Source organism: Sylvia atricapilla, chromosome 10, assembly GCF_009819655.1.
Source record: "Sylvia atricapilla isolate bSylAtr1 chromosome 10, bSylAtr1.pri, whole genome shotgun sequence".
NCBI classification, from domain to species: domain Eukaryota; kingdom Metazoa; phylum Chordata; class Aves; order Passeriformes; family Sylviidae; genus Sylvia; species Sylvia atricapilla.
In genome coordinates this window covers 69,668-97,665 of record NC_089149.1, presented here as the reverse complement: position 1 = coordinate 97,665, position 27,998 = coordinate 69,668, and the positions used below count along the sequence as shown (strand labels likewise).

The window sequence follows — 27,998 nt, the reverse complement described above, 5'->3', positions numbered from 1 at the left end:
GTGGACTCTCAGTCCTGGATCAGGGCTGGCACTTCCCAACCAGGGAGCTGAGAGTGTGCCTGCATAGCTGAGCCCAGCTGAGCCCCTCCTGCCCTCCCAAGGGGGATCATGTCCTGATTGCTCCATTACAGGCCTGAAATAAAACAAGATGTGGGCATGACTCCTGGTTTTAATCTCACTCAGCAGACCCTCAGACCTCACAGCATTCAAGGAATACAGTCCAAATTCAGGTCAGCAAAGACAGATTAAGCTGAAGTACCTGACTTCACCGGTTATCACCTTGAAGGCATTACTATAAGGTCCTGGGCAAGAACCTCTGAAATTAGCTTGTTTCAGTTAGAGTGAATGTTTCATCACAAGCACATCTGAATAATGTGCTGCCAAGAGCATTGCTGGCAAAGCCAGCATGGCAACGTTGCTGCTGGGAAAGGCACTTTTCAAGTGAAAACCAGAATGTGACATGATCTCCATTTTAAAGGAATGAGGCTCAGTTTTGGAATTTAGCTTTCCATATTGTCTTTGAAAACAAGCAAGTTAGTTTCTATTCATGGGAGAAAAAGAAGTTACCATGGGTGTCAGTGCATCCTTAGGCTTATATGTCCCTTGGAGGGTGGTTCTTAAAGGTAGCCAGAAACTTCAGGTGCATCTCAAGCTGTCTGTACAGTTAAGTCTGCCCTGTACAAATACATACCAGAAAAAAAGAAGTGAACTGTGAAAACAAAATTGTCCACATCGATCTACACCAACAAAAGAATTCTAGAAGTCTAGAATCTCAGGGTTCTTGAATTTTGCAAGAGTATTTATTTATACCTACATACATAGAAGTAGTTGAGGGACTTTAAACCATTTAATGCCCTTTCTTTGTAGTGTCTATCCCTGTCCTGCCCTGCTATGAGAGGGAGGAAGGAGAATATGTGCATGCACATATGTATACACACAAAATTCCCTGCAGCTGTGAGGTACAGTGTCTTTGTGTGTAAAGATACAGTGTTTGAAAAAATGTCTGCAAGTTTAAATGGGGTGTGGAAGGAGAGAAAGTGGAAAAGAGAGTCCTCAGTGGAATAATGTATAATTATCATGCAACTTTAAAGGCAAAAATCTTATTCTTGCATAATGGTTATTTGTTTTTCTAGTACACACTAATAATTTAAGAACAGAAACAATTTTATGAATTCCAATATACAGAATGATTACACCTGGGCTTAGACTTGAAACTTCAGCACAAATGCATGCAGTACCAATAGATTCCTGTAGCCCTAATGCACAGCATTACTCCTCGTATTTATATTGTCACATAAAAAGTGGCCAGCTGGATTATTTTATTGCCTGGTGTGTAAGACAGTGTTTTGAGAGATTTATCAGTTGCATTGTGAAGAAGTGATTGGTTTAGGTTGTATTCATTTCAGCTGGCAGAGAAGTTACTCACACAAACATGGCTTTTCAGTAAGAGGCTTGGAATCAACTCATGAATAATGACAGCAATGGAAAAGCAGTGCTTGCAATACTTGGGAAGATGTTTGAGAAATTGGGTTACAGGTTTGCTTAACTCTTAGTATAAAATAATTGTTTCCTGTTCTAGTGGCATTGTGTGACAGAAAAATAACCACACTGTTTTGGTATTTGCAGAGCTCAGTTTAAAAACAAAGTCATGAAGCAGACTGCTGTACTGCAGAACAAATGTTGCTTCAGTCATCATTTCCCAAGTTAGCTTCTTCTAATCAGAACAGATTATAATGGAAGTAGCATCAACTTTGATTATAAAATAAGATGCTTGCTACTAATTTTGGCCTTTGCTTTTAAGAAAATATTTCAGCCAATTATATGATCTTTGAGTTTTGTACTAAAAAATCAGTCATGTGGATTGTGCATGGTTTAAATGCAGCTGTTCCCTCTGCTCTCTGTGGCATAGTGTTGATGACATGAGTTCTGTCTCTGCCTATGACTCTGGAAAGGCAGGTTTGCTACTAATTCTGATTAGAGAGAGACCTGAAAAAAGGTGTCCACAGTGATGAGAGAATAAAACAGAAAATATGGGAAGATCAAGAATGAGGATTTCAAAATAAAACCTCCTAGACAAAGAGGAAAGTCACAGCAGAGAACTGGCAGAAAAATGGTGTAATTGTGTGAGTACCACCATGCCCATTTCCTTGTGTGATCTCAGGTTAAGTGATAGTATGGAATTTGTTACAACATTCAATTCAAACAGCTTTTATGAGAGTATGAGAGAAGTCTCATCTGTCAAGAGCCTGAACCAGCTCATGAGGAAACACAAGGAAAATATGTTGTGATGTCATTGCTTCCATGCTTCTAAAATCAGCCTTCCTGCTTTTGCTAGAGCACCCCCGCCCACTTTTTTTTGTTTATTTGGTTTAGTTTGGGGTTTTTTGGGGGGGTGGGTTTGTTTTTCTTGGTTTTGTTTTGTTTGGGGTTTTTTTGTTGGTTTTGTTGTTGTTATTGTTTTGGGGTTTTGTTTGGTTTTGGGGGGTTCGGGTTGTTTTTTTTTTTTGATTCTCTGACAAGAACTTTCTTATTGAGTAAGGCTTGCTTAAGGTCATTCCTGAGTTACTTTTCTGATGACTCTCAGGGGCATAGACTCAAGGCTTGGGTTGTGCTGCAAGTGCTGAAACTGCCCTGGTTCTGTGTTACTGGGATAGTGTTTAGATGTTCAGAGGCTGGGGAATGATGACGTGAGACAATGGGAAAGCTGTCTGACTTTGGCTTTGCACAGTGCAAACAGCAGGCATTTCAAAATAACAGCCAGACCTTTTGTCTTGCACAAGAAGTCACGTGTACATAGGTCAGGTCTGTAGCTGTGCAAGCTCAGCTGTAAGCACAGAATGAAACAATTAGAGAAATAGTAGGATTTAATTTGCAAAGCACTGGAGCCACATAATGCTGTAGGAAAGAGTAATTGATTAAAAGTGTGAAAATAAGTCTGGTTTGCAGTTTCTAACCAGTGTTTCTTGGGCTTCTCTCTTCTTCTCTCTGCAAGATGACCCAGACTCAGCCTGCTATTGCAAGTCAGTTCCCCCTTAGAGTTCTCTTAATAAATCTCTGTAGTATGAGGCAGAATGTGGCCTTCTGTATAGAGACTGGGCTTATTAATCTTCTAACAGCTCCCTTCCCCATGCTGCAGTAAGGTTGAAAAACCTTGCTTCTGTCACAAACTGTGCTGCAGTTTGTGTCATAGGGAGGAGGACATTTTTTGAGCAATCACTAGGAAATGAGAGCTTTGAAGTTCCTTCCTGAGTCTGACTCCTAGACATATTTAATTTGGAAGATCACAAAGGAGAATCGTTTAGAAGGGAAATGGCTACTTAAAGACGTGCTTAACACAGGACAGTGAGTTTACACAGTGATATTCTTCTGTTGTTCTAACAGATGAATATCATCTGTGCTATCTCTTGTGCACTTCAGTCCATGGAATCACACTCCAGTCACTGGTTCCTGTGAATATGAAATGACTGAATCAAACAGGGGATGTCAAAACACTTCTTATATTGAAAGCCTTTTCTTGTAAACTTTTGTTAGCTTAGAAGGACAAAATTTCCAGAGTTCTTGAAAGATGGCTTTGGAGACATGTGGAAGCTGTTTGAGTTGCCTGCTGGTACCTCTTGCGCTTTGGAGTATTGTTGTGAACATCCTCCTGTACTTTCCGAATGGGAAAGCTCTGCATGCTGCCAGTTACCAGCTCCCCAACCATGAGTGGTATTTTGAAGGGATCTGTTTCTCAGGTGTGATGGTAAGTGCTCAGTCTATGGATTTTTAGTGAATTGCATTCTACTGCAAATAATCTCGAAAAACTCTTCAGAAATTGCTTTTTAAAGAGTATATGGATTACTTCAACAAAAATCACTTCAGGCAGAAAAAACTCAATCAAACTGAAAAAAAAAAAAGTTAGAATACTGAATGACAAGTTATATATGTTATTAAGTGCAAATGACTTTGCAGGGTGTGTTGGGGTTTTTTTATTGCTGTCTTTTTGTTCATATGTAATTTATGCTTGTAGGATGGAGGAAAACATGGTTGATTTAATCACCTTAATTAGGAGGTTGAATTAGAGCTCTTTTAGCAAATGAAAAAAAAAGCTTCTCATGATGGTTCAGATGTTTTTAAGGGCTGTATGCAATCCACTATTTAGAAGACTGAACAGAGTTCACAATGAATCCAGTAGTACTGTTGTCAGACTAAATACAAAAAATTGTCTCACTGGGATTAGCGTAGTAGGATTTTCCCTGTTACATTTGTAACATGCTCATCTGCAGTAATAAACTACCATGGAGTTGCTCACTGTTCATGTGATTCACCATGTTCATGAAGAGCTGTAGCCTTAGGAACAGAAAGCAGTTATGTGATCAAAGTGCATTGCACACAAAGCTTAAAAAGGGTTTATCTGCATAAGTAAGGTTTTTTTATGAAGGTACTGAACTGTTATTTAAAAAGACACTCTTTTGAAATTGTGTATTCTCTTTAAAGCAGAAGGAAAACCTTCTGTTCTAGCAGAAAAAAAACCTACAAGACAGAAGATTCAAACAGAAAAACAGTTGCAAATGTATGAAAAAGTTAACTGCAACAGTGATACTGATATTTTGAAGCATTTTTAGCCTTAAGATTATTACCAATTTATTAAAAATGCATGTATCATTCTGTTACAAACCCGTCAGCAGCATGTGAAAGGATAGTGTTGTGATTCAGGAATATTCTTTTCTCATACTTCCCTTTTCAAACCTGTGCCTCTCTAAATGGCTGTTTGGAGCCCAGATCTTATTTGTCAAAATTATTCTAGGATCAGGCTTAAATAATCCAATAGTCTGAAAAGATCAATATGGAGACTTGACAAACAAATGAAATTCCAGGTGAATTTAATCAAAACTTTACATTACTGACTTTTTCTAGCATAAATGTGGTGGATGAGGAAGGCAATTCCCTTATTTGTGTGCCTGTGTCAGCAAGGTGTTGAACTGATGTATTCGTATCAATAGAATACCCTTCTTTTCACTGGTATTGATTTTTTTGCTTGTGAACTTGGTTTTATTGCTTCAGCTTCATTGGTGTAGCTGTGCCCAAGCTCATAGCACTTTATTGTGACGGGAGATGCTGTACTCTTGTCTTTCAAGTACAAGACACAAGTACAGCAGCAGCCTACTAAAACCATTCCAGGTCCATTTGTGCCTTGAGTAATTGTGCTGTCCTATGGATCAGCACTAAAATATCAAGCCAGTAGAAGAGATGCAGTCCCTGCCTTCCAAAAGTGAAGGAGGCTTTGGCTTAGTATCTGCAGTCATCCCACTGACCTTATGACGTCCTCTTACAGATCCTTCTTTTGGCAGCAATTCTGATAACACTGGAGTGTAGTGTGTTCTATCGGTGCTGCCAGAGTGAGAGCTGTAACAAAACCTACAGGGTGAGTCTATGTTTTATTTCTGTGCATCTCCTTAGCTTTTGTTTCAAATGTCTTCCCACTCCTGTGCTTCCAGCACATCCTGCTGCCCTCTCCACTGCTGTTTTAATTTCCTTTCACAGAGGATTCTAAATTGGGTTGTAAGGTCGCAGAAAGTGTAGCTTCTTTCTTCTGAAGGATAAGCAGGATGAAAGAAAATTAGACACGCACTTCCCCCAAATCCTTGTAAAATAAAATAAGAACATAGAATGAAGCATGCCAGCTAAATAGCTTCACTCTTTGCCTGCATTATTTGGAAGTGAGGGTTTTTTTCAGAAATGACTCAATACACACTATCTGGGATGCAGAAATATTTAATACATGGTTGTGTTCCTCTGGTATTCTGAGAAACAATTTACAAAAATGCAAGTGTAAAAAGACGCCACCCAAATAATATATAACTTACAGTTGTAGAACAGTATTAAACTCTGTGTTAATCTTTATTTTGTATGTGTATTCTTACTATCCTTTACCTGATATTTTTCTTTCTGAATATTGAAGACTGGGAAAATCAAACGTGAAATTCAGCCCCAATGAAGTAGCTAGACAGACTGAATGATCATATTTGCTGTTGACACTATCCCCACAAAGTAATACTTATCTCTCTCTTTACTTCAGAGTTTTATTTCTATTGTGCTAGCCCTGCTTGGAATTGCCTTCTCAGGATACAGTTGCATCACTTTTACCCTTCATTTGATTCAAGGCCCTTTCTGCAATTCATCAAGTGGATGGAATTATATTTTCAAAGACACTGCTGGAGGGTAAGAAACATCGGTGTAAGTCTTCTGGAAGAAATTGTTTATCAGTAGTCAGGAACATTCTTCTTACTTCAGTCTGGTGTTTTTTCTAATAGGTACCTCACAGATTACCCTGCCTGGTCTAAGTGCACGGAACCTGCTAACATAGTGGAGTGGAATATCATTTTACTCTCAATTTTAATAGCTCTCAGTGGATTGCAGTTGATTATCTGCATTCTCAAAGTGGCCGCTGAGTTGAAACGAACACTCTGTGGAACCTATTCTGTTTTTGGACAGGTAACAAAACACTTGAGGTTAATTTCTTCAGCATCTCCTTGTCACTGTATCTTCAGCAATTTCTCTCAGCTGGGGACCTACCCTTTTGGTCTATGCATTCTCTATGTTACTACATATTTTTTCCAGAGAATATGTGCTGGTAATACATTTGTTTGTTTTGATTAATCCACTAATTTCCTGTGGTATACAGAGGTTGGTGGCTGCTTACTCTGACCTTTAAAACCAGGATTGAGATGAAAAAACAGTGGTTAGGAAATTAACACTGATGCCAAGTCCATTACTCTTATGTCAGCAGAGGTTGTTGAACCATTTTGTTCTAATATTCAATTTACAGATGTTCTTACAAATGTGTGGCTTTCACAGCAATGATGAGAAAGATTAGCACTTTGTTTTTTAATTGCAGGCTGGGGTTCTCTGAAAATGGCAAGGAAATTTTTGCTGCTTCTCTCCCACCCCTGGAAAATGAGAGAAATGGCCTCTTCATAAACCATAGCATTAGGTTTGAGTGCTACAAAGGAAAATGAAAGCCTTGTCTTGAATCTGTCAAACTTCTGTATTTTGGATGAAGTATATTTGAACTATCTGACACCTACATTTTTCTTCCCCTGTCCTGTTGCTCCTGGCAGCGACACTTCCTTTTTTTACCCTCCAGCTTGTTGTGACAATAGGGATTGTTCGAATAAAACGGAACTGTTTTTGTATTGAAATAACCTTTTTTTTTTTTTTTAATAAATTGCTTTAAAACTGGTTTTGTACTCCCTTCTTATTGCTTAGACCATATGACTGTTTGTTGCTCTGAAAGGGCCTAATTCAAAGCCCAGTAGGGGGTTGTTAGTGCACTGAGTGAAGCCATGATTTGGAAATGAATGAATTTTAGTTATAGACAGACCATAATGGCAATACAGGGTAGAGCCTACCCTGCTCCTTCCATCTTAAAATTTCTTAACTGCAAAAAGCAATAACTGAAAAAAGTCCATCAAGTCTTCCTGTGGTAAAAAAAGGGCGTGACTGACATATTAGACACACAGGTCTGAACTCAGTTGTGTTAATTGGTACATGCTAATAGCTGCACTAGGTTTCTTTTCACTTTACACTTAAAGGCAAACTTTTTCCTTTTAGTCAAGTATGATGTGACTTGAGGGAACATATGAGAGAACCTTGTGAGCACCCAATACTAGCTTATTAATATTTTTCCAAGTATCCTGACCTTGCTACAGTGGAAGGCTAATATTTTTGACAATAATGATCAGATGAAAAACAATAGTGTGTTTTAAATTAGCAGGTAAAAGGTATTTTTACTTTCTTAGAGAATTATTTTTTCATTTCCAGTGAAAATTCAGGGATTCACAATGAAATGGACACCTGGGTCATTTGCAGATGCATGGGCAGCATTTGGTTGTATTTAGCACTCCAGTTTTTAGACAAGGAGCACCCAGAGAAAAGAGTAATGTGTACTTCAGACTTGCAGTAATGCCTGTATCCCTATTACATCAGAACTACTGGGATTCAGGTACACTGTCATCAAATACTAAACACTGTTAGAATTGCAAACCCCACAATAAGTGTCAGCGTTGGGTAAATTATTTAGAAAAAAAGTAGAAGATATCAGTCATTTAATTCTATTTCAAGACAATATTGAGCTTTTTGCCTTCATATTCTTTTATCAGATTGTTTTGAACAGCTAGTTTCTTCCTGTAAGATTTTAAGAATGCATCTCAAATTTTAATTAGTTGCAAGAAGTAATAAAGTAATTAGTGATATTTAAGAATGGGGCTAGTCTTTTGGAAAATGGTTCAAGGTGATGTGGATTGTCAGAGGTGCATGATACAAAGACATAATGATAAAATGAGGACTGTGTCATTGTACATTTGTTTTTCTCTAGCCTTAAATATGTGACATCATTTATCTTAAGTGATAATCCTGCATTTTTATCGATTTGTGGATGTTGTTTGTGGACAGAAGGAAAAGAAATAAAACTTAAAAATCAACCTGAACTCCTACCAAACATCTCAGAGAATCTTGCTGATTTCTTGCCTGCACACTCCAGATCTGTCTTTTTATAATTTTTTGTGTGATTGTGTCTGGTGAATTTACATTTCTACTCTGTCCCAGATATCTATTAATTTCAGGGCTTAAATTAAATAAAAAGACATGTAATGTAGCTCTTGTTGAACTTCCTGATCCTGCAACCCTTTTTATCTGTAATCCAGAATCTTGCATGTCCATTGCCACAGCCAGATTCTACGGCAGCTTGGTGGTTCAGCTTTTAAAGGAGCAGTTTATTAATTTGAAACTGTTGTTAAGAATACTAAGCACTAACAATGGATTGTATTTCCAAATTTACCAGCCAGTTTCATGAATGGCTTTTGGATGTAAGGCAAAGTTAACCATGATCTAATCTAAGTCCTGATTCAATCCCAAGTATTTTTTTCTTTAAAAAGAGGTGCTATGAGCTGTACCTGGTAGCAGAACCAAGATTCCTGTACAGAATTTTAATTAACTGGCTTGAAATCTAGACATAACCAATGATCCTGATGGTGGTGTTCGAGGCAATATGACCATCCAGCTGCACAACACAGACCTCACACAACAAGAGCAGGGAGAAGCGGCCCTGGGGCCAGGACCCATATTGGAATGTGAGTAATCCTTCTTTGTGCAAGAGTTCCTGAACATGAAATGTGTGTCCTGCCTGCTGAAATCCCCACACAAAACATTCCAGGCACAGGAGGAAGAAAGCTGCCAATTTGAGTTTAGAAATTCCTGGCAGGGAGGAGTTAGTGCTGAATCTGCAGTAAGAGTTCCAGCATTATTTGTCACCCACAGCCAGTGCATTTTGCCCGAGTTTCAGGATTCTCTGTCTGGAACAGTAATGCCATTCATTTAAAAGACTGCAGCTGGAAATCACTGTAAACACTCAGTTTTGTAGTAAAATACTATGGAGCCCCATCCACACGTTTGCATTTTTGGGTATATTAATACTTGTGTAGGTAAAAGTGACCCCTGCTAAGCTACAGTTTCCTCATTGTTCCCATTATGGATAGAGGGTTTTTCCATATAGAGTGCCAGAGGACAAATTAAGCTGCACGAGGTCTTTAAAGGGTTTAACTGCAGAGGTTTGCAGGCAACCAGAACAGCAGCATGGGCAGCAGGCAATAGACACACATCACTCAAATGTGGGAATTGTGAAATGGTCGGGGCTCAATTCAGCCTCATTGTGTGATCTTATTGAGACCTTTTGACAGAACATTCCATTTGGGGGGTTGTTTTTTGTTTTCTTTCAAGGAAAAATTTTGAAGTAAAATATTGACTTTATCTTTTCAGTGCAGTTTTGGAGATCTTAAAAACAGTCAGAGTATTTCAGCATCATCAATATGAGAAATGGCCTAAAACAATAAAGGGATATTCATGACACCAAACTGCAGACTCTCAATTTAACCAATTAAATAGGGTCTTTTTATTTAGGTCCTGAGAGAAGTTCCTGCTTTTCAGACATCCTCTGAAGATAATACTGGCTTGTGAAGCTGAGGTACTTTGGTCAGTTTTTTGAGTTCCTTAAGTAAAAGATGAGAGTGCTCTAGGCATACAGATAAACTGAAAGTTTGGAGGAGGTGTGATTAAAAGCAGGAGTGGAAAATATTGCCCCTCCGAAGTTTTTTGTTGTATTTTTACATAAGAAAAACATTCAGTTCTTTTGCAAATCAAGGAAGAGTAATTTAGAGTATTCAGGGGTGTAAGGCAAAGTGAAGTTTATATTTTTTACTCTCAAAAAATGTGGAGATTTCAAGGGTATTGCCTGCATGTTTTTTCCTCTTCCTCAATCAAATGGAAATCTGAACAAAAATAAATCAAAAATCTACATATGTATGAACAACTTATTTTTTAAGGAATGTATTAAGGAATTACTTTGAACTTAGGTATTTTAACAGGAAGTAAAATTTTCTCATTTTTACCTCACTTAATTTACATATGAGGCATATGCAACCTGGATATGCTGATCTTTCTACTGCACAACTTATCTTCATCAATAGAAAAGGAAAAAAATCCCTACAGAAATAATTTTGAACATGTGACATCAACCTGTAAAACTCCAGGATTTCATCATAGATTCAGGCATATTTCAAAATCTCACCTTTGTCATTTAGAGATAAGTAGAGTCCTCTATTTAATCCAGATGTGTAGAAATGTGAAGAAATTAAATATTCTGACAGTTCCTGCTAGGAATATTAATTAAAATTGGTAAATTATCTTATATCATAGTCTTGGTGAATAAGACTTAGATTTTTATGTCACTAAGTGAAAACTGCTATACTTTAGTTATATGTTGAACCTGTCTTCTATCCAAAATAATAATATTTTTTCTGACCAGTATTAAAATGGTTGCAAAGGATACGCTGCTTATTACAGATAATTTTAAGTTGCCATTCAATGACAAACTGGAATACTAATTTAGAATGAGTGTGACTGTTTCAGTGCTCAGAGCACAGATGACATTTTTAAAGAATTCCCAAGTGGATGAAAGCACATATTTTCAATAGAAGTTTGCAGGTGGCTTTGTATGCCTAAAGTTTCACATACAACCACATTGTAATGGATATAAACTCAAAAAAATGCCATTGCAAACTTTAGTTAGGTGGCTTTAAAGTGTTCCATGTTTAAGGCCCAATTTTGTTCTTATTTTTCAGCAAAACCAATACAAAATGTTGACAGAACTTGAATAAAGCAAAAGAAGACTTTGGCACTGGGTAGTGTGCCAACAGTTAAGATTATCTGGATCTTACATTTTTAATCATTGAGCAATGTAGCTTATCCTGTCCAGCAACAGACTAGGAGGAAGATAATATAGCAGGGTGATTTTGTGGAATTTCTGAGCCTCATTTCTGCAATACTAAAACTGCTTGGATAGGGGATGCAAACCTCCCCACCTCCATCCATGAATGGCTGGTACTTTCCATCTCTAGCGATATGTGTCCCACTTTGTGCTAAAATTACATTTCTAAGGGAACTGTAGTGGATAGCAGAGCTAACCCAAGCACTGCTGGACACACTAGTCCCAGTGATCTCAAGCCTCTCTTTTCTGCTTGTCCCACATCAGTTTGGTGGTATGAACAGACAGAAGCAGGCACGGTTTGGGCTCCTTGTGTCAGTGCAGAGCAGATACATAGGGGAAAAGTGTCACTTTGAACTTTTCACAGTGTGCTTGAGAAATTGTGTTCTTGTGCCACATATCATAGAATTATTTTCTCAGTAGTATACAAGCTGTAGAGAGAGTGATGAAGATAGTGAAGAATGTAATGAAGTTTGTTTGTAAATCTATTTAAATCTGCTTTCAGTTCAGTGACAAGTTTTACAGTCTATGACAATCTGAATGCGAATTAGTGTGATTGTAGGTTGGCAGAAATAGAAAAAAAATTCTTTGATTTTCTGAACTGACAAGGTTACCAGAATCTTTTGTTTGCTCTTGACACACAGAGACATGGTGCAATTGCTTTTATTGTGTTCACAAAAGCAAACAGGAGCAGGGAGGGGGAGGTAAGGATGTGGGGAGTAGGAGAGATAGGAACATATAAAAGGAAATTTCATCTGCCTGTCCTGTGTTTTTATTTTGCATTTTCCAGAAGGTCTGTGAATGTAAAATGAAGCTATTTCTCCTAAGCTGCTTGCTGGTTTCTTGCTGTTGCCAAGCTGGGGCAGTGAACCGGGAGTACTTTATTGGCATTACAGAGACTGTCTGGAACTATGCTCCTGGCAATGCCAATGCCATCACTGGGCAGCTTTTTGCAGAGGAAGAGTAAGTAAAGCAGTGTCACTGGTTAAGTTTGCTTTTACAACTTCATCTGGTTTAGACACCAGGGCTGTACTGAAAACCTGGTGAAGGTAGTGAATTGAGACTTATTGGTGTCAGTGGATTTTTTGTCAGATATATAAGGGAATTTTGATTTTTTTCTGGCTTGCTTGAGAATTGCATTCCAATGTTCTGCTAATTCAAAGCATTGGAATACGCAAAAGAGTTCAAATTTGTTGTAATGAAATATTTACTAAGTAGAGACTAGAATAAGACCCTGAGTGTCTAATGGTGTTTAATTTTGAATGTCTAAGGTACTAGTGCTGAAGAAATAATTTCTGTTTTTAAAGGCAGAACCTTGACAAATTTAAAACTTTCCTACTGAGCACAGGTTTCCTTTTTAGTTATTCATTGGCAGGGGTGGTTTTCACTGGTGCAGAAGCACAGTTAGGTATTTCGATGCACAGTGAAGGAGCAGAGTTGTTTGTTAGAAGGCAAAGAGGGTCCTATGCAGAGTGAGACCAGTAAGTAGGCTGAAGATATGCAGGGTGAGGAGGAGGGAAGCACCCTGAAGGTCTGAATAACCAATAAAGAAAACCTAGATATAAAAGATATCAGAAAAATATTTGAGAGAGGAAAACTGTTCCTTTATTCTCTTTTTTCAGAGCCTTTGAAATCAAATAGGACTATAACAAAGCAAAAACAATGATGAGAGAAATAAGAAATCAGAAAAATCTCAAAAATGCAGTTCTCATTTAGTATGTGGATGAGGGATTACAAGATTCCTGTGGTTTGTTTTCTGTAGTGAGAGCTTCGCCATAACCTGCCACTTGATCAGGTGTGAGATGAAACAGTCAGCTTTTTATTTTTTCCACTCACAAACTTCGTGAGGTGTAAGACACTGCCAGGGATTTAGCAAGCTAATAATTCTGATTGGGGGTGGAAACAGGGCGTCTTGTCTGAGAATTGCAGAGCTGTGTTGTTATACAGCAAACCATTACTGTTCACTGCACTTTCGCTGCTTTTCTCTGGCCTGTGGTGACCTGCAGCATGCTACATTAATTTCAGGTTTTCAGTGTTTGCATGCCTTCAATGGAGCTGGTTCCTTGTATTGTACTTTTCAGTTTCAGCTTCTCTGATTCCCCTATTCCTTCTTTAAGAGGCAAAATTTGACTTTTATAGGGGCAGAAAAAATCACAATGCAGAAGGAATACACTACAACTAAGTGGTAGCTGTTTAAATGGTCCAAGAAGAGCCATGCCATATATATTTCATTTAGGTTGCAGCTCACAAGCCTCATGTACTCAGAATTATAGTAACTGAGCCTTTGCTCACCAAGTGGAGCTCTGGACTGGCATTTTATTTACTCTTCAGACTTGCGCTTGCCAAGGTGCTTACAATTCCTTTCCCATATACTCAAATGATACTCCACCTCGTAGAAATTCCTTTGCATTTTTGGGCAGTATTAACTCATTTCACCACAAGGCTTGCATGTAGTTGTGCATGGTGCTGCAAAAGCCTGGTCTTTATTTGACACTATGAATTCAAAGCCACGCTACAGATGCATTTGTGCATTTTCTTTACAGGCAGGCTGAAGTCTTTCTCAAAAGAGGACCACACAGGATAGGAAGCACTTACAAGAAGGCTACCTACGTTCAGTATACCAGTCATTTATATGATGTGATAGTTGACAAACCATCCTGGCTGGGTTTTTTAGGTCCTATAATTAAGGGAGAAGTTGGAGATTCCATTACTATTCACTTGAAAAACTTTGCTTCCAGAAACTACACGCTGCATCCACATGGTGTAAGATACACAAAAGAAAATGAAGGTAAGTTTGATTCCATTCTGTGCCAGAATTTATCAAAAGTTAATTGTCCCTCTGAGTGTAAGTGGTATTCTTCCATCAGAGAGAAGACTGGCCAAGTAAAAAGAGATTTAAATTAGAACAGGATCAATTTAAAATAGGAGCTAAGTTTGATAATTTTTCAAGAGTGAAATACAAAGCCAAGAGTGGAATTTGTGAAGAAGACAATTTTAGATCAACATTTTACCTGAAATAAGAGTATTTGTGTTTCAACCAAAATAAGAGTATAAAGGTACATAAGAGATTCAGGTGCGGAGGATACATAAAAATTTCATGCTGTGAGGAAGGCATTTTTAACAATAATAATGTACTGTTCCAAATTCTTAATAGTAAATTTGTGTTTATGGTATCTATGATACACAAGAGTTGCTTGAAATGGAGCAACAGATACTGCTTAGTAATTTGTTTTCATTATGAGTGGTATGTGCCTTGGTAGAGACACACTCTGTGGGATCAGAACAGTGTATATGTAGCAGTGTGTAAACTTTTCTGATTTTTTTCTGTCGCTATCATTCCAGCAACACCTATATTCCTTCAGGGCATATGCAATTTTTAGAACAGTTTCCAAGATCAATATTTAACAAATTTGAATTGTTATCTTTTTACAAGAAGTACATAGTCCCCTCCAGATAAATTAAGGACTGGCTTTAATGGGCCGTTAATCGGAGAACTCCTATGGACTTCAAAGGCAAATGAAAAGATTCCTAAAGAGAAAGAAAACATCTACTCATCTGATTCAAAAGTTGTGGGGTATTAACCTGTACTTGGATATTCAGTCCATTCTATTGCAGCATGTAGTCAACTTCCAGCATGGCAGGTGCTATCCTGACACCCCATTGTGAATGTGTTGTGTTAATGGTGGCTGTGTGGAATTCTTCAGGTGCTTTTTATCCTGACACCACCAAAGATTTGCAAAAGCAAGATGATGCTGTGGAGCCTGGAGGCCAGTACACTTACACATGGGATGTGACAGAAGATCAAGGTCCAGCTAAAGCAGATGCAGACTGCATAACCAGGGCTTACCACTCCCACATAGATGCTCCAAGAGATGTTGCCTCAGGGCTTGTTGGGCCTTTAATAATTTGCAGGAAAGGTAAGCCATAAATAAGTGAGTAAATAAATACATATGCAAGATGGTTGATAATTATCATTGACAAATATTAGTGAAATAACTTCCTGTAAGAGAAGATTATAATTGATTTTAAAATAACTGCCTTTGGTCTTCTCAATCAGCTGCCTTCAATAGTGTAGGAAGTAGTTTGATTTTGCTTATGAGAATGAATATAATTTGCAGAATACTTTGTTCACAAATCCATATGAGCGAGATGTGCTATGCTAGCAATGTGCGATGAATTCTAAATACTGATATAAGAAAGAGATTAACATGCAATATTTATTTATTCACAGTACTTCTATAGAACCTGTCAGAAGGCATTTTTGTTTCCTAAGTATGTCTGTAAGTTTATGCATACAGTCATGCTCAAGGAAAGAGTCAAAACATGAAGTAAACAGGGTCCAGCCCTACTGAAACTACAGTTAAAACTTAGAAAAAATTAATGTCAATTACCAAAGATTTTGAATATACCACTTTATTTTTCAGGTACAATGAAAAGGGACAGTGATCAACACTTTGATGCTGAATTTATCCTTATGTTTTCTGTGGTGGATGAAAATCTCAGTTGGTATCTAGAGGAAAATATCAGAACATACTGTTTTGAGCCTTCCAAAGTGGACAAAGATGATGAGGATTTCCAGGAAAGCAATAAAATGCACTGTAAGAGAACATTATATTAATGTTACTTGTCACTGATATCATGAAGTAATATTTTTCTGCCTTGTCTCTTTTAAAGATTAATTGTAGATTTTTAAAAATCAGGGGTTTTTTCTTAGAGCATTAAGACAGATTCTTTAAAATACAAATAAAAAAAATTAAAAAGTGATGGCAATGATTATACAATCAAACCTAAGGAGTTGTGATATAAAATTCTTAGGGGCCAAGAAACTCTTTGCCAGTGTTATTTTCCCAGGCACTCTAAACAGTGTTGTGTTACTTTGTTCTGTTTCTGTTACAGTCCTGAGCTCTGTACTATAATTTCACAGTTTAGAAAAACAGTTTTTACTGTTAGTGTAAACAAATAAGGTACCTCTGGCTCTGGCATGTATTCCAGAATGACAGCTATGTAGAGGAAGCACGTATATGATACTGGCAGTAATTTTTCAAAGGTGTGGAGCTTTTTTAGAAGCTCTTTCTATTTTAAAGAATAGAGCAGTGGTTGTATGATACCTACATTTGAAGAAAAAATCTAAGGTCTGTGAAGTTAACTGTAATAAACATTTATTTTAGCAATCAATGGGTACATGTATGGATACCTCCCAAACCTCACAATGTGTGTGGAAGATAAGATAAAATGGCATCTTTTTGGCATGGGTAATGAAGCTGATATCCATTCAGCCTACTTTCATGGACAGACCTTAATAGAAAGGCATCATCGAGTTGACACCATCAGCCTCTTCCCAGCCACATTCATTGATGCTGTCATGGTACCAAGGAGCCCTGGGAAATGGCTGCTCAGCTGCCAAGTGAATGACCATATTGAAGGTACAGTACAAGTTTCAGTGATCAGATTTTTTTAGCTTGAGCAGGGCTCTTGACCTGGTGATATGCCAGGCAATATTGTCCTCTAGGTAACAAAACTCTCAGGGTATTTGAAATACCTACAAGTGCATTAGATGGGTTTGAACCTGTAGCCATGGGAATCAAGGGATTCCTTTCTCTAATGGATGTCATCATCAGCTGGCAGTAATTAGCACAGCTTGCATTTTTGCAAGCCTCACCTTTGGGGAAAAACCCAGCGTGATGTTTGCCTCCTGCTGGAGATAACTAACCACAATTTTCTGTTTGCCAACAAAACAGTTGGGGCTCACTCCATGTTTGACAAGGGGCACAGGACAGGCAAGCTAACTTGCCTGCTGAAAAATACATGTTCTGGAAAGTTCTTTCATGAATAAGCAGAGATGTTCTTTTCTCTTCCCTGTATTATCCTGTATTTTCAGTTTTAATAGCCATATGAAATACTTAAAAGCTAATTGCACACTTTTGAATGATCTATATTCCTGTAAGTGAGGAAAGCAATTTGTCACAGAAGTGGGAAAGAACACAGAACTGAAAATCATTCTTCAAGATTTGAAAACTCCAAAATAAAAAGAAGTATGTAACCTACAGATTCAACTAAACAGAGGTTCCAGGGTTTATCAGATCAAGCAACATCCTGATATGGCTGAGGCATCCTGGCCAAGACTTAAATCCTACAAATTGGCCTGATTTATAGCTGTAAAAGGGATCTCTTCATTATATAATTTGTATCTCCAGCAAGCAGATTTGCTAACTGCTTCCCTTTGGATGCAGACTTGGGAGTTCCACAAGCAAGCTGTTGATTATATTTAGATGGAGGATGGTCAGTATGGTAACATCTGACCTTGTCTGGATTCTTCACTGATAGCCCTGTGCCCACTCTACCCTAGTTTTCTCTGCCATGCCAGTGGCAGCTTTACAAACAGAATGCCCTTTACCTGTCTGCTTGCTGTAGATACCACAGCTGTGTTTCTATATCCTAGCTTAGCTGGCATGCCTTCTTTTATAGCATTCATCATCCACTTTGTGATTTGCATATCCATCAATGGTGTGGGAATTGTCCAGGGAACAGAACATCTGGTGGATGCAGGGAAAAAGAAAACAAAATGCAGTTCCTTCTCCCTAGGTTTCTCTACCTCTTTTTTTCCCAGGTGGTATGCAGGCACTTTTTAAAGTAGAAGATTGTAAAAAATCCACACCAGGTCACAATGAGAGTACAAAGATAAGACAGTACTTCATTGCTGCTGAAGAGATCATCTGGAATTATGGCCCATCTGCAGTGAACCATTTTACAGGACAAGAATTAATCCTTGATAGGTAAATGTCTCTAATTAAAGAATTTTTATTTTCCAAGCAGAATTGATTTAAGCATGCTAAATAAGGTAAGCCATATGGTAGAACTCACTTTTAAGCAGAATTGCTCATTCTCCTCATCTGTGCTTAAATATTAATGCTAGAATAAATACCAGACCAAATTGGGTAATTTGTTTTCCTGGTAATCTTACCTTGAATTTAGCTGCTATGTTAGTCATTTCACCGGGATTAAGATTAATCATTATGTCATATGTAAGCTGTTTCTCCTAATTATTCAAGATGGTTGATTATTCTGAGTTAGGGAACAAAGTGGGAGTTCATGACCATTGCCTTAGATGATGAAGCTCATGCTAATGGTATCTCAACTAGGAAATATGAGATAGCTTTGCCTTTTCTGCTGTGTTTACATATTTAAGACCTGAATCAATTCACAGAATACACTGATTCCTCAAATTATTCATCTATGACTTAAAGCATACTTAATCTTTTCCACAAGCAACAAGGCACGGTTCATTGTTTGAATAGTGTTTGGAAAACACTGAAAGGTCCTTTCCTAAAAAGTGGAAGTATAGACTGAATCCTCTCATTTTGTATATAGATGTTACATATTCTTGGTGTTTGTATCTGCTCCCGTTGAATTTTTGTCACTTCAAGTTAAGAGAAGAGTAAACTCAAAGTTATGCAATGCTCACTAGAAAACATTGTCAATGAGTCTCTAAGCATACTGGCTTTGTACAGCACAGTGCCTTTTTCTTAATGAGAAGTTAGTGAAGGATAATGGACTCCTGCACATCTTCTGCAGGACTGCATATGAATGTGTAACCATACCACTGAAAAGAAATGCAAAAGACAAACTCAGCATGTCATACCTCAGAAAACAGGGTTAAGGTCCAACTGCCTTTATACACCTGAGCATTTTGACTTTAAGTGTTTGCATCTATTGCGATTTCTTTTACACAGTGAATCTCACATCTTTTTTGAACAAAGTGAGACAAGAATTGGTGGCTCCTACAAAAAAGCAATTTACAAAGAATACACAGACGGTTCTTTCACTGAACATAAAAAACGGCTTGCAGAGGAAGCACATCTTGGGCTCCTAGGTGAGAGAATCCAGAACCTTTTCATGTCAAAGATTTACGAGAGTAAACAGTCACTTCCACTAGTTAGTGAGCAGTGTCCCCACCTCCAAGGAGAAGCCCTTGACTGCCTCCAGCAGTCGCTAATACCTGTGGTTTCCCCCAAGGTGTAAAGAAGCTCTTGAACGCAACACTGTCATGATACCCAGCTTCCCTGTAGGAGCATGCCATGGTCTCCAAAGGTCAGGCTCTTAATCACGAGGCCAGGCTAGGCAGATCTAGTCCTATTGATAACCTTGCTGCTCCTAGCATGGGTTGGTGCTGATGTCTGTGAATCCCATTCCAAAGGGAGGAGCTGTCCTGAAAGTCACTGGCCTCCACATGAACTGGGGTATGTTGCTGCTGAGCTGTCGTGTGGTTCAGGCCATTTGCCAGGGACCTGGTCTGTGGCCACAGAGGCCAGGGGCATTCCTTCTGGAAGGGAAAAAGCAGCCAGTCACTGAATGCCAGAAGTTCGTGGTGACCTGTGCATAATTTGATAGAAATATCCTGTAACTAGACCATGTACACTCTTCCAGGACCTGTGATCAGGGCTGAAGTGGGTGAGCGCATCAGAGTGACCTTCCGGAACAACGCCAGCCGCCCATTCAGCATCCAGCCCCACGGCGTGAGCTACCGCAGGAGCGAGGCTGGGGCGCGCTACGGCACCACCCCTGGAGGTGAGCCACCTGTGCGGTGCTGCAGCACCTGAGCACTCACTGTCTTACCTGCCCATGTGTTAAAGGTGAGGAAAGAAAGAACATGCACTTGGCATAATTCCCAATGCTGATTTCTGGAATAGGTACTGAATATCCAGCCTCTCATGTGAGTCCTGGTACCACATTTACGTATGAATGGGATGTGCCAGAAGATGTGGGTCCCACAGAGCAAGACCCAGACTGTTTAACCTGGCTTTATTACTCAGCTGTGGATGCAGTCAGAGACACCAGTTCTGGCCTTGTGGGTCCTCTCCTAGTGTGCAGGAAAGGAGCTCTGCTTTCTTCTGGGAAACAGGTCAGTCAAAGAAGAAAAATAGAAACATTTGCATCGTCAAAGCTGAATCTGCTTTGTCCTCCAAGACTGCACTATCACCTCTCCACATCACAGTTTCACCTATGCCCTAAGGGGAATAAGCAACATGAAGAAAGTGGCATTGCTTTTCAGTCTGGCTCCAGGTAGACAGTTACTTCAGTGTGAAAACACCCTTGTCATGAGCAGCTGCTGGCATTCAAGTTTCAGCTATGATGAGAATCTCTAGGAAAAAGCAGAGATTTTAAAGACCAAATAGAAACTCACTTCGAGAGGTGCTCCCTGCTGGTAGAAAGAGCATTAACAGTAGATACTTAGTTACAAGATACAGCAATTACAAAGCTTTGAGATTATCAGAGTGAACTATCAATGTATGCATTTACTCTATTTTGTGACTTGTACTCATAAATTATTATGAACATAGGATTTTTCCCCTGACATTTTCTGTTCATTCATTTCTAATTTCCCTTCTATTATTTCTTCTCAACAGAAAAATGTGAACATGGAGTTTTTTCTACTTGCCACAGTATTTGATGAGAATGTGAGCTGGTATTTGGATGACAATATTTTGATGTTTACACTAAGTCCTGATAAAATTGACAAGGATGATGAAGACTTCCAAGAGTCAAACAAAATGCACTGTAAGAAGATTATTAGTTAGCCAAATATTAATTTCTACAATAAGGTTTTTACTTTTATGGTTTCATGTTTGAGGCAGGAAAGCTGTATAGTGCAGGGATATTACATTCCTTTCCAGTGGAAAAAAACCCTAAAATATTTCACTGCAATTAAGTTTCAACTAAATGTGGTAGTTCAAAGTATAATGCCAGCTGTTCTGTGTCTGGCATGGCAGTTGAGGATTTAGCATGGTTATGTACCACTTTGAGCAGATAGAAGGAGGAATAAGGTCTTCAGCCTGTGTGCAACCACTACGAGTGCAACCAGACAGCCAGACAAAACTGACCCCTGCTTTGCACATGATGTAGCTCAAAGAAGGTTTTTCACAGAGTTACAGAGAAGTTGAGCTTGGATGGGATCTCTGGAGATCACTAGTCCAATCCTCTGGTCAAGTAGGGCCACCCAGAGCCACTTGCCCAAGACCATGTCTTGACAACTTCTGAATGCCTTCAAGGATGGAGGCTCCACCATCTCTCTGGCAGCCTCTGCCAGTGCTTGGTCAGCCTCACAATAACAATGTTTCCTGATGTTTGGAGAGAATCTTTCCTGATGTTTGGAGAGAATCTTCTGCGTGTCAATTGGTGTCTCTAAGTGTCAGTTGGGCTTCTGGCCTCATCACTGGGTACCGCTGGGAAGAGCCTGGCTCCGTCCTCTTGGCACTCTCCCTGCAGATGTTAGTACCAGTGGATGAGATCCGCCGAGCTGCCTCTTCTCCAAGGCCAAAGGGTCACCACAGCTCCCTCAGCCTTTCCTCCTTGGAGAGATACTTTCTTGTCCCTTCATCATCGTTGTGGCCCTTTGTTGCTCTCTCTCCAGTGTGTCCCTGTCATACTCAGCAGAGTATGGAAGTTCAGAATCACAGCCCTTCAGGTGTGGCCTCAGCAGTGCTGAGGGATCCCTACCCCTCAACTTGCCAGCTGGACTTTGCCTCAGAATGGCTCTTTGCTTCTTTAATAGGGCAGAACTGAGCTTCACACTGATTGTGATTTAGTACTGCAGAAATGGTTTTTCAAGTTTCACGTGAAAAAGACATTTAAGCCCTCAGGCCCTAGCCCTGCCAGTAAATACTAATCTTTAAGCCTATTTGTTTGTGCATTTTGAAAAATTTTCCCCTCAGGGCCATTCCTGTTTACAGACTCTTGGTGCTGAGCATTGAATAGTACCTGAGAAGCCCAGAATTTGAAAGTTTTGCAAAGGACTATCTAGAAAGGGTTAGTAACTCAAACTAAAAACTCCTTCCGATTGCCTCCACTGTATGGCTAGAGGGTGTTGCATGGTGTAAAATGGGATTTTATGCATCCTGTATACCTGATGAGTGGAAAGCAGGGAAATTTCCAGTTGGCCAAGTCAGCAATATCTGCTATAGATACTGAAAAGAGAAACAGATAGAAATAATTTTTAAACACTGGGGTTTAAAAGTTGTTTTGCTTGAATTGCTTCTTCAGTTTTGTTGATGTGATAAAGTATTTCATTATTGATATTTCTGTCAGTCTAAGGCAAACACTACATCTTAAGTGTTTATTAATCAATCTCTATTGTAGAATTAAGTAATATATTAATCAAGGTGGGTTTTGCTTTCTCAAATCTTCTATAGCCATTAATGGTTATATGTATGGAAATCAGCCTGGTCTTGAGATGTGTAAAGGAAGCGTTGTTTCCTGGCATTTGATGGGCTTGGGTTCAGAAGTTGATGTCCATGGGATATACTTCTCAGAAAACACATTTGTAACTAAAGGAACAAGAAGGGATACAGCAAATCTGTTTCCACATACTGTTCTTACAGCTATTATGAAGCCCGATTCTGAAGGTAAATGTCTTGTTTAAAAATCCTGTTACTAATGCAGTATCTGTTACCTACAAATGTTTTGTGCATAGAGACAAGCCTTAAGTAGCTGGTATATTGAGCCTAGTGCTAGAACAGCTGTGTTTGAAGGGCAAACTGTAAGGACATAGGCTCTTAATGCTAAAGCCTTGATTTTTCTGGCTCCTGTACACTGAATTTTATTACTACAAGTAGCCATACTGGACGATGTTTGGACCTTTTATCAGCAATAACCTGTGTCTCAGTCTCCTCAAGTCTTTGTTTCTTACATGACCCCTAGGAGTTTTTGAAGTGTCCTGCCTGACAACAGACCACTACACTGGGGGCATGAAACAGAACTACAAAGTGAAAAAATGCCACTGGTGGAATGTAGATTTATCTACGTATTTGCATGAAAAGATTTATTACATTGCTGCAGTGGAAGTTGAATGGGACTATTCTCCTAACAGGATATGGGAATTTGAGCGGCATCAATACCATGAGGAAAGGTACTTTAGAATATACACAGGGGAAAAAAATGCAAAAAAAGCGAAAAGGAGCAACTCACTTCTCTAAACCTTTTCCTCTTCCAGATGTTTCTAGACACACTTTCTTTTCACATAAATTTCTCTTGCTCACTTGAACTTGCCCTTCCCCAGCAGTCTTGTCATGTAACTGAGACAGACAGCACAATGTTTGAGAAATAGTCCAGCAGCAACCTTCTGTGGGACAGCTATAGATTTTAATGGATCCTGGATATTGCATGTCCATTTATTACCTACTGATGCTGGTAGTCCTTGCTATGGAAAGCTTAAAATGTTCACTATCATCTTATCTATGATGACTATGTCTTGATAAACAAGGTCTTGCTCTCATGTTTATTTGTAGTCTGAGGAAGGCTCTTTTGACCCCTCTCAGTTTCACAGCCTTACACAAGATACGTCCATGACTGAATCCATTCACCATGAAGCTTGTTGTCTTGGTGTTCTATTTCCAGTATTTGAATCTCAATGAGCGAGAACTGATTAGATCAAATAATTCATGTCAATTAGCAGAAATGGCTAAACAAGAATGATGGATTTCTGTGTTCCACATCAATAACTTGAGTAGCAGATTATAACTGCATTTTGTTATTAACTTAATTGTATTTTCTTCTTTTTCCTCAGTTTGATTGTACATTTCCTTGCCCTGTACACCAGTGGACTCTGACATAAATCTAAGCACAAGTAATATGGACTATGCTGTTATCACTTTCCCCTCATCTATTGTGTCCAGACCCATGATCTCAGCAGAGAATCCCTTCCATTTAATGTCAGCAAGTCACTTAACCTTTACAAGATTTAGGTTTCATTTCAGATGGACACAAGCCACTAAAGGCTCTGTCTTTCAGTATGCAAGTTGCTGCTCATTCTTTTTGCAATTTGAAGCATTTGCCAGGCCAAGCACTGAGCATTTTTTCAGTACCATAGAGACTTGAGCTATTTATAGTGGGGTTTTTAATCTTCTAAAGATGCACCTCCCAGCTTAACAAGAATGTTTCCATGCTGAAGATACTAGCAGTTTAAGAGATTACTCCTTCACTAAGCTGGATTCTTGCTCGATTGACATAACTGCAAAAGATGTTCTAAAATACATAAAGGAATGCATTTCTTTCTTCTTTTGGCAGCCCTGGCAATCCATTCTTAAATAAGGATGACAAATTCATTGGCTCAAAGTACAAAAAGGTAGTCTATCGTGAGTACACCGATCAGACATTCAGTACTCTCAAAAACAGAACAAAGGAACAGCAGCACCTGGAAATTCAAGGTAAAGTCATCATGTTCAGTTTTGAAAATGCGAACAATGCAGTGACACAAATCAAGATACTATTTGAATAATATTGACTACAGTTCTACCCACAAAAATTGCCTCAATCTAAACAGAAAACCTACATGGAAATGCGACTTTTATGGTGGTGCTTTCCCTGCAAGATAACATTGCTTGCTCTACAAGAGAAAATAAACCAACAAAAACTTTTGGTTTGCTGCCTGATCAGAGGTCAGTTTTTCCTAAGTTAGTGCAAAACTGGGCAGCAACATCCAAACTGACTTCAGGTACACAGCAGGTGCTCAGAACTTGAGATGCAGAGGCCTATCTCTAACATCTCAAGCTAGCATGTCATAATGAACATTATACAGATTTAATCTGAATTATAAGCCAGTGTTTTGAATTTGAACACAACAAGGCTCTTTGTCTGCTCTGATATTCTGTAAAACCAAGTTAATCTTTCTTTTCAATCCAACAGGGCCACTGCTTGTGTCAAATATTGGAGATAAAATTAAAATAGTTTTTAAGAACTTAGCATCCAGACCTTATTCTATCCATGCCCATGGAGTGAAAACAGACAGTTCTGTTGTTGCTGTAACTAACCCAGGTATCAAGCCACCCTTTTTTATTTCCAGCAAGTATCATCAAGACTTCTGATTTAGCAAGAACTAAAGATTTAGTAAGAACTTCAAGATTTAGCAACCTTCCAGATAGCAAGAAAAACGTAACTTTTGTCTTGCCTCAAGTCCTTAATTTTTTTATGCTGATTATGACAAATAATTCTACAGTTCAAATGCCCCTGCTAACTACTGCTATGTATCCTAGTCCTCGACTGATCAGTAATGTTTTGACACAATGTGGCTGCGCCTTTCACGAAAGTAAACAGATTTGGCTCCATAGGGAAAGCACAGCTTATGCTATTACCTCTCAAGTTCCTCTGTGAGCTCTACAAAATATACAATTGACTTTATTAAGTATGGTGAACTGGACAGTGCAGACACACTCACACAAAACCATTGTCAAGAAGAATCAGGGATCTGAAAACTCCAAAAATTAATTGATACTTATTTAATTCAGGTGAAACAAAAATATATGTCTGGAAAATCCCAGAGAGATCTAGTCCTGGAAGAGGAGATTCACATTGTATTGCATGGGCATACCACTCAACAGTGGACATTGTTAAGGTATAGTATTAATACCAGTTTTGTTCATGTCTCTAATATAGATATAGCCAAAGGACTTGAATTTAAAACTTCTGTTTTCTCTGCCAGGTTATTTCCCCTATTACCATTCCTTTGAATTTAAATGTTTCTTGAAGGCAAATTGCAAGAAAGTCAGGGCAAGAATGTCAGAAATCCAAGGCTGTAGATATTCATGGTTTTGCTTCCTGGTTGTTCTGCTGTTGCTATAGATCATCATATAAAGCTAACACTTTATAGCTTGCTCAATATATAATCAGTCATTTGTGGGAAAACTAAAATGCAACTGTGAAACACAACTCTGCCATTTTTTACCAAGCATGTATTAGCTTAACATAGTATTTTCTATACTATGGAAATCAATGTATTCTTGCCTTTGTCTCAACAAATACAAATAAAGTGCCGAGAAGTATATTTTGAATGTAAATCTGCACAAAATTATAAAAATAGTTTGAAAAAAGAGCAATAATTTAATATGGAATAAATGTTCATTTACAGAAAGTGATGAAAATGAGGCAGTTTTCATTGAACTTGAATCCTGGGTAGTATATAACAGTGAGAAATAACTTCATTTGACACTGACTGCCCTTATTCCCAGATACTGACAGCTGTGAAGACAGGATTCACACGTCATTTTAAGTACTTCTGCTTAGTTACACCTTGCAATTATGTGGGTTTTCATTTGTCATTTCAGGACACTTACAGCGGATTAATAGGCACGCTCGTTGTGTGTCATAGACACTACCTGCCATCATTTCACACTAAAAAGAAAGTTCAATTTGCTCTTCTCTTTATGGTTTTTGATGAAAACGAGTCATGGTACTTGGACGAAAACATTAAAACATATTCTACCAACCCACACCTTGTTGACAAAGAGAATGAGGAATTCCTTGAAAGTAATAAAATGCACGGTATGTTTCCCAATTTAGTTCAAATAGCTCTGCAAATTTTATAAAATTATGTATTTCAAAGTGCTGCATATAAATTCAACTTTCTCAGCCCCCTGAATTTCCAGTTGCAGGATGTAAGGCCTGAAAGTTTTTACTCAAATGTTTGAAAACACTGCTAATGCCAGTAAAATGACTTTTTATTTCACAAGTTAAAAAAACAAAACAACAAAAAACAAAACAACAACAAGCTCCCCTAGTACATTCTCATGTTGAAGCTTTGAGTAGAGAAAAAAAAATTAAATTTGGAGTTCTGATTTGATGTCAGTAAACAACTGGGTATGTTGGAAAGGCTATGCGCATCCTGAGTGTCTCTGTAAAGGTAACTCTTTTACAAAGATCTACAGTAATTGCAGATGTTTTAAAAAAATCTGCAAGTCCCACAGCTCTTTAAATATTAGCAATGGTGTAGAGCAAAGAAATTTTCTTTCTAGCTTAATGTGGAATATAAACACAATCATTCATGATGTGCTGTCCAAAGCCATTACTTTTGTCTAGCATTGGATTTCAAATCTTTCAATCTGTGTTATATTAGAGACCAACAATTCACAATACACAAAATCTTATTTGTTTTCTCTGTCTTACTTTCCTTCTTTTTAGCCATTAATGGAAAGGTGTTTGGAAATTTGCATGGCCTGACTATGCATGTTGGGGATAATGTCAGCTGGTATCTGATGGGAATGGGCAATGAAATAGACATTCACACAGTACACTTCCATGGCCACAGCTTTAACTTCAAGGTATCAGGGTTTTTTTCACTCCTTTCTTGCTTTGTTAATAATGACAGGTAAGTCAAATACCAAGGACTGTTATCTATGGTGAAAAGTTGTATTACAAAATTAGGCAGGGTTTGGACTTCAACTGTAATGGCTTTGGGCTTTATGCCTCAAACCTGTACTTGATCAACATACAAGAGCCAGAGCATATCTGCCAGTAGCATTTGCGCACTGGTAATCTCAGAAGTTACTTCAACAAGACAGTTGTGAATTTTTCATGGCTGTGGTAAGACAAAAGCTATGGTTTTCCTTTGTTTCCACTTAGTTGCTAGTTTATTAAACTCTGGAGCATGACGTTTATGTACAAAGCAATGCTTCAGTAGAAATGACATGCAGAAAGTGTGTTTAACACAGTCTAACTGTTTCTTCTTTTTGTCTTGAAGCAAATAGGGGTTTACCGGGCAGACGTCTTTGATCTGTTCCCTGGGACATCTCAAACTGTGGAAATGACTCCACAGAACCCTGGAACCTGGCTGTTACACTGTCATGTTACTGACCACATCCACGCAGGCATGGAAGCGACCTACACTGTGCTCCCAAAAGAAGGTAAGAGACATCTAGCTTAGTAATGTTATGTT

At 38.5% G+C, this 27,998-nt stretch overlaps 2 protein-coding genes across 6 annotated transcripts in view; both read left to right on the top strand.

Moving 5' to 3' along the window:
• The first annotated feature begins 3,267 nt into the window (after positions 1-3,267).
• Positions 3,268-7,563, top strand: TM4SF18 (transmembrane 4 L six family member 18). Its single transcript, XM_066325592.1, has 5 exons — positions 3,268-3,742; positions 5,315-5,404; positions 6,059-6,201; positions 6,294-6,474; positions 6,878-7,563. Exons 1-5 carry the CDS (start codon positions 3,566-3,568, stop codon positions 6,890-6,892), a joined length of 606 nt encoding a protein of 201 aa, XP_066181689.1. The 5' UTR covers positions 3,268-3,565; the 3' UTR covers positions 6,893-7,563.
• Positions 7,564-12,087: 4,524 nt separating this feature from the next.
• Positions 12,088-27,998, top strand: part of CP (ceruloplasmin) — a 32,927-nt gene continuing 17,016 nt past the window's right edge. For 4 of the 5 annotated variants that reach the window (XM_066325642.1, XM_066325640.1, XM_066325641.1 and 1 more), the window contains exons 1-18: positions 12,088-12,262; positions 13,843-14,087; positions 15,004-15,216; positions 15,724-15,897; positions 16,468-16,722; positions 17,907-18,072; positions 19,030-19,169; positions 19,724-19,864; positions 19,987-20,198; positions 20,704-20,854; positions 22,486-22,698; positions 22,994-23,201; positions 24,359-24,498; positions 24,977-25,105; positions 25,576-25,682; positions 26,392-26,608; positions 27,245-27,384; positions 27,804-27,966. In XM_066325642.1, the coding sequence (XP_066181739.1) occupies positions 12,108-12,262; positions 13,843-14,087; positions 15,004-15,216; positions 15,724-15,897; positions 16,468-16,722; positions 17,907-18,072; positions 19,030-19,169; positions 19,724-19,864; positions 19,987-20,198; positions 20,704-20,854; positions 22,486-22,698; positions 22,994-23,201; positions 24,359-24,498; positions 24,977-25,105; positions 25,576-25,682; positions 26,392-26,608; positions 27,245-27,384; positions 27,804-27,966 (3,169 nt within the window). In that variant the 5' untranslated portion in view covers positions 12,088-12,107. Of the gene's footprint in view, positions 12,263-13,842; positions 14,088-15,003; positions 15,217-15,723; positions 15,898-16,467; positions 16,723-17,906; positions 18,073-19,029; positions 19,170-19,723; positions 19,865-19,986; positions 20,199-20,703; positions 20,855-22,485; positions 22,699-22,993; positions 23,202-24,358; positions 24,499-24,976; positions 25,106-25,575; positions 25,683-26,391; positions 26,609-27,244; positions 27,385-27,803; positions 27,967-27,998 lie in introns of those variants that run through there. The other variant, XM_066325643.1, reaches the window with a different exon arrangement.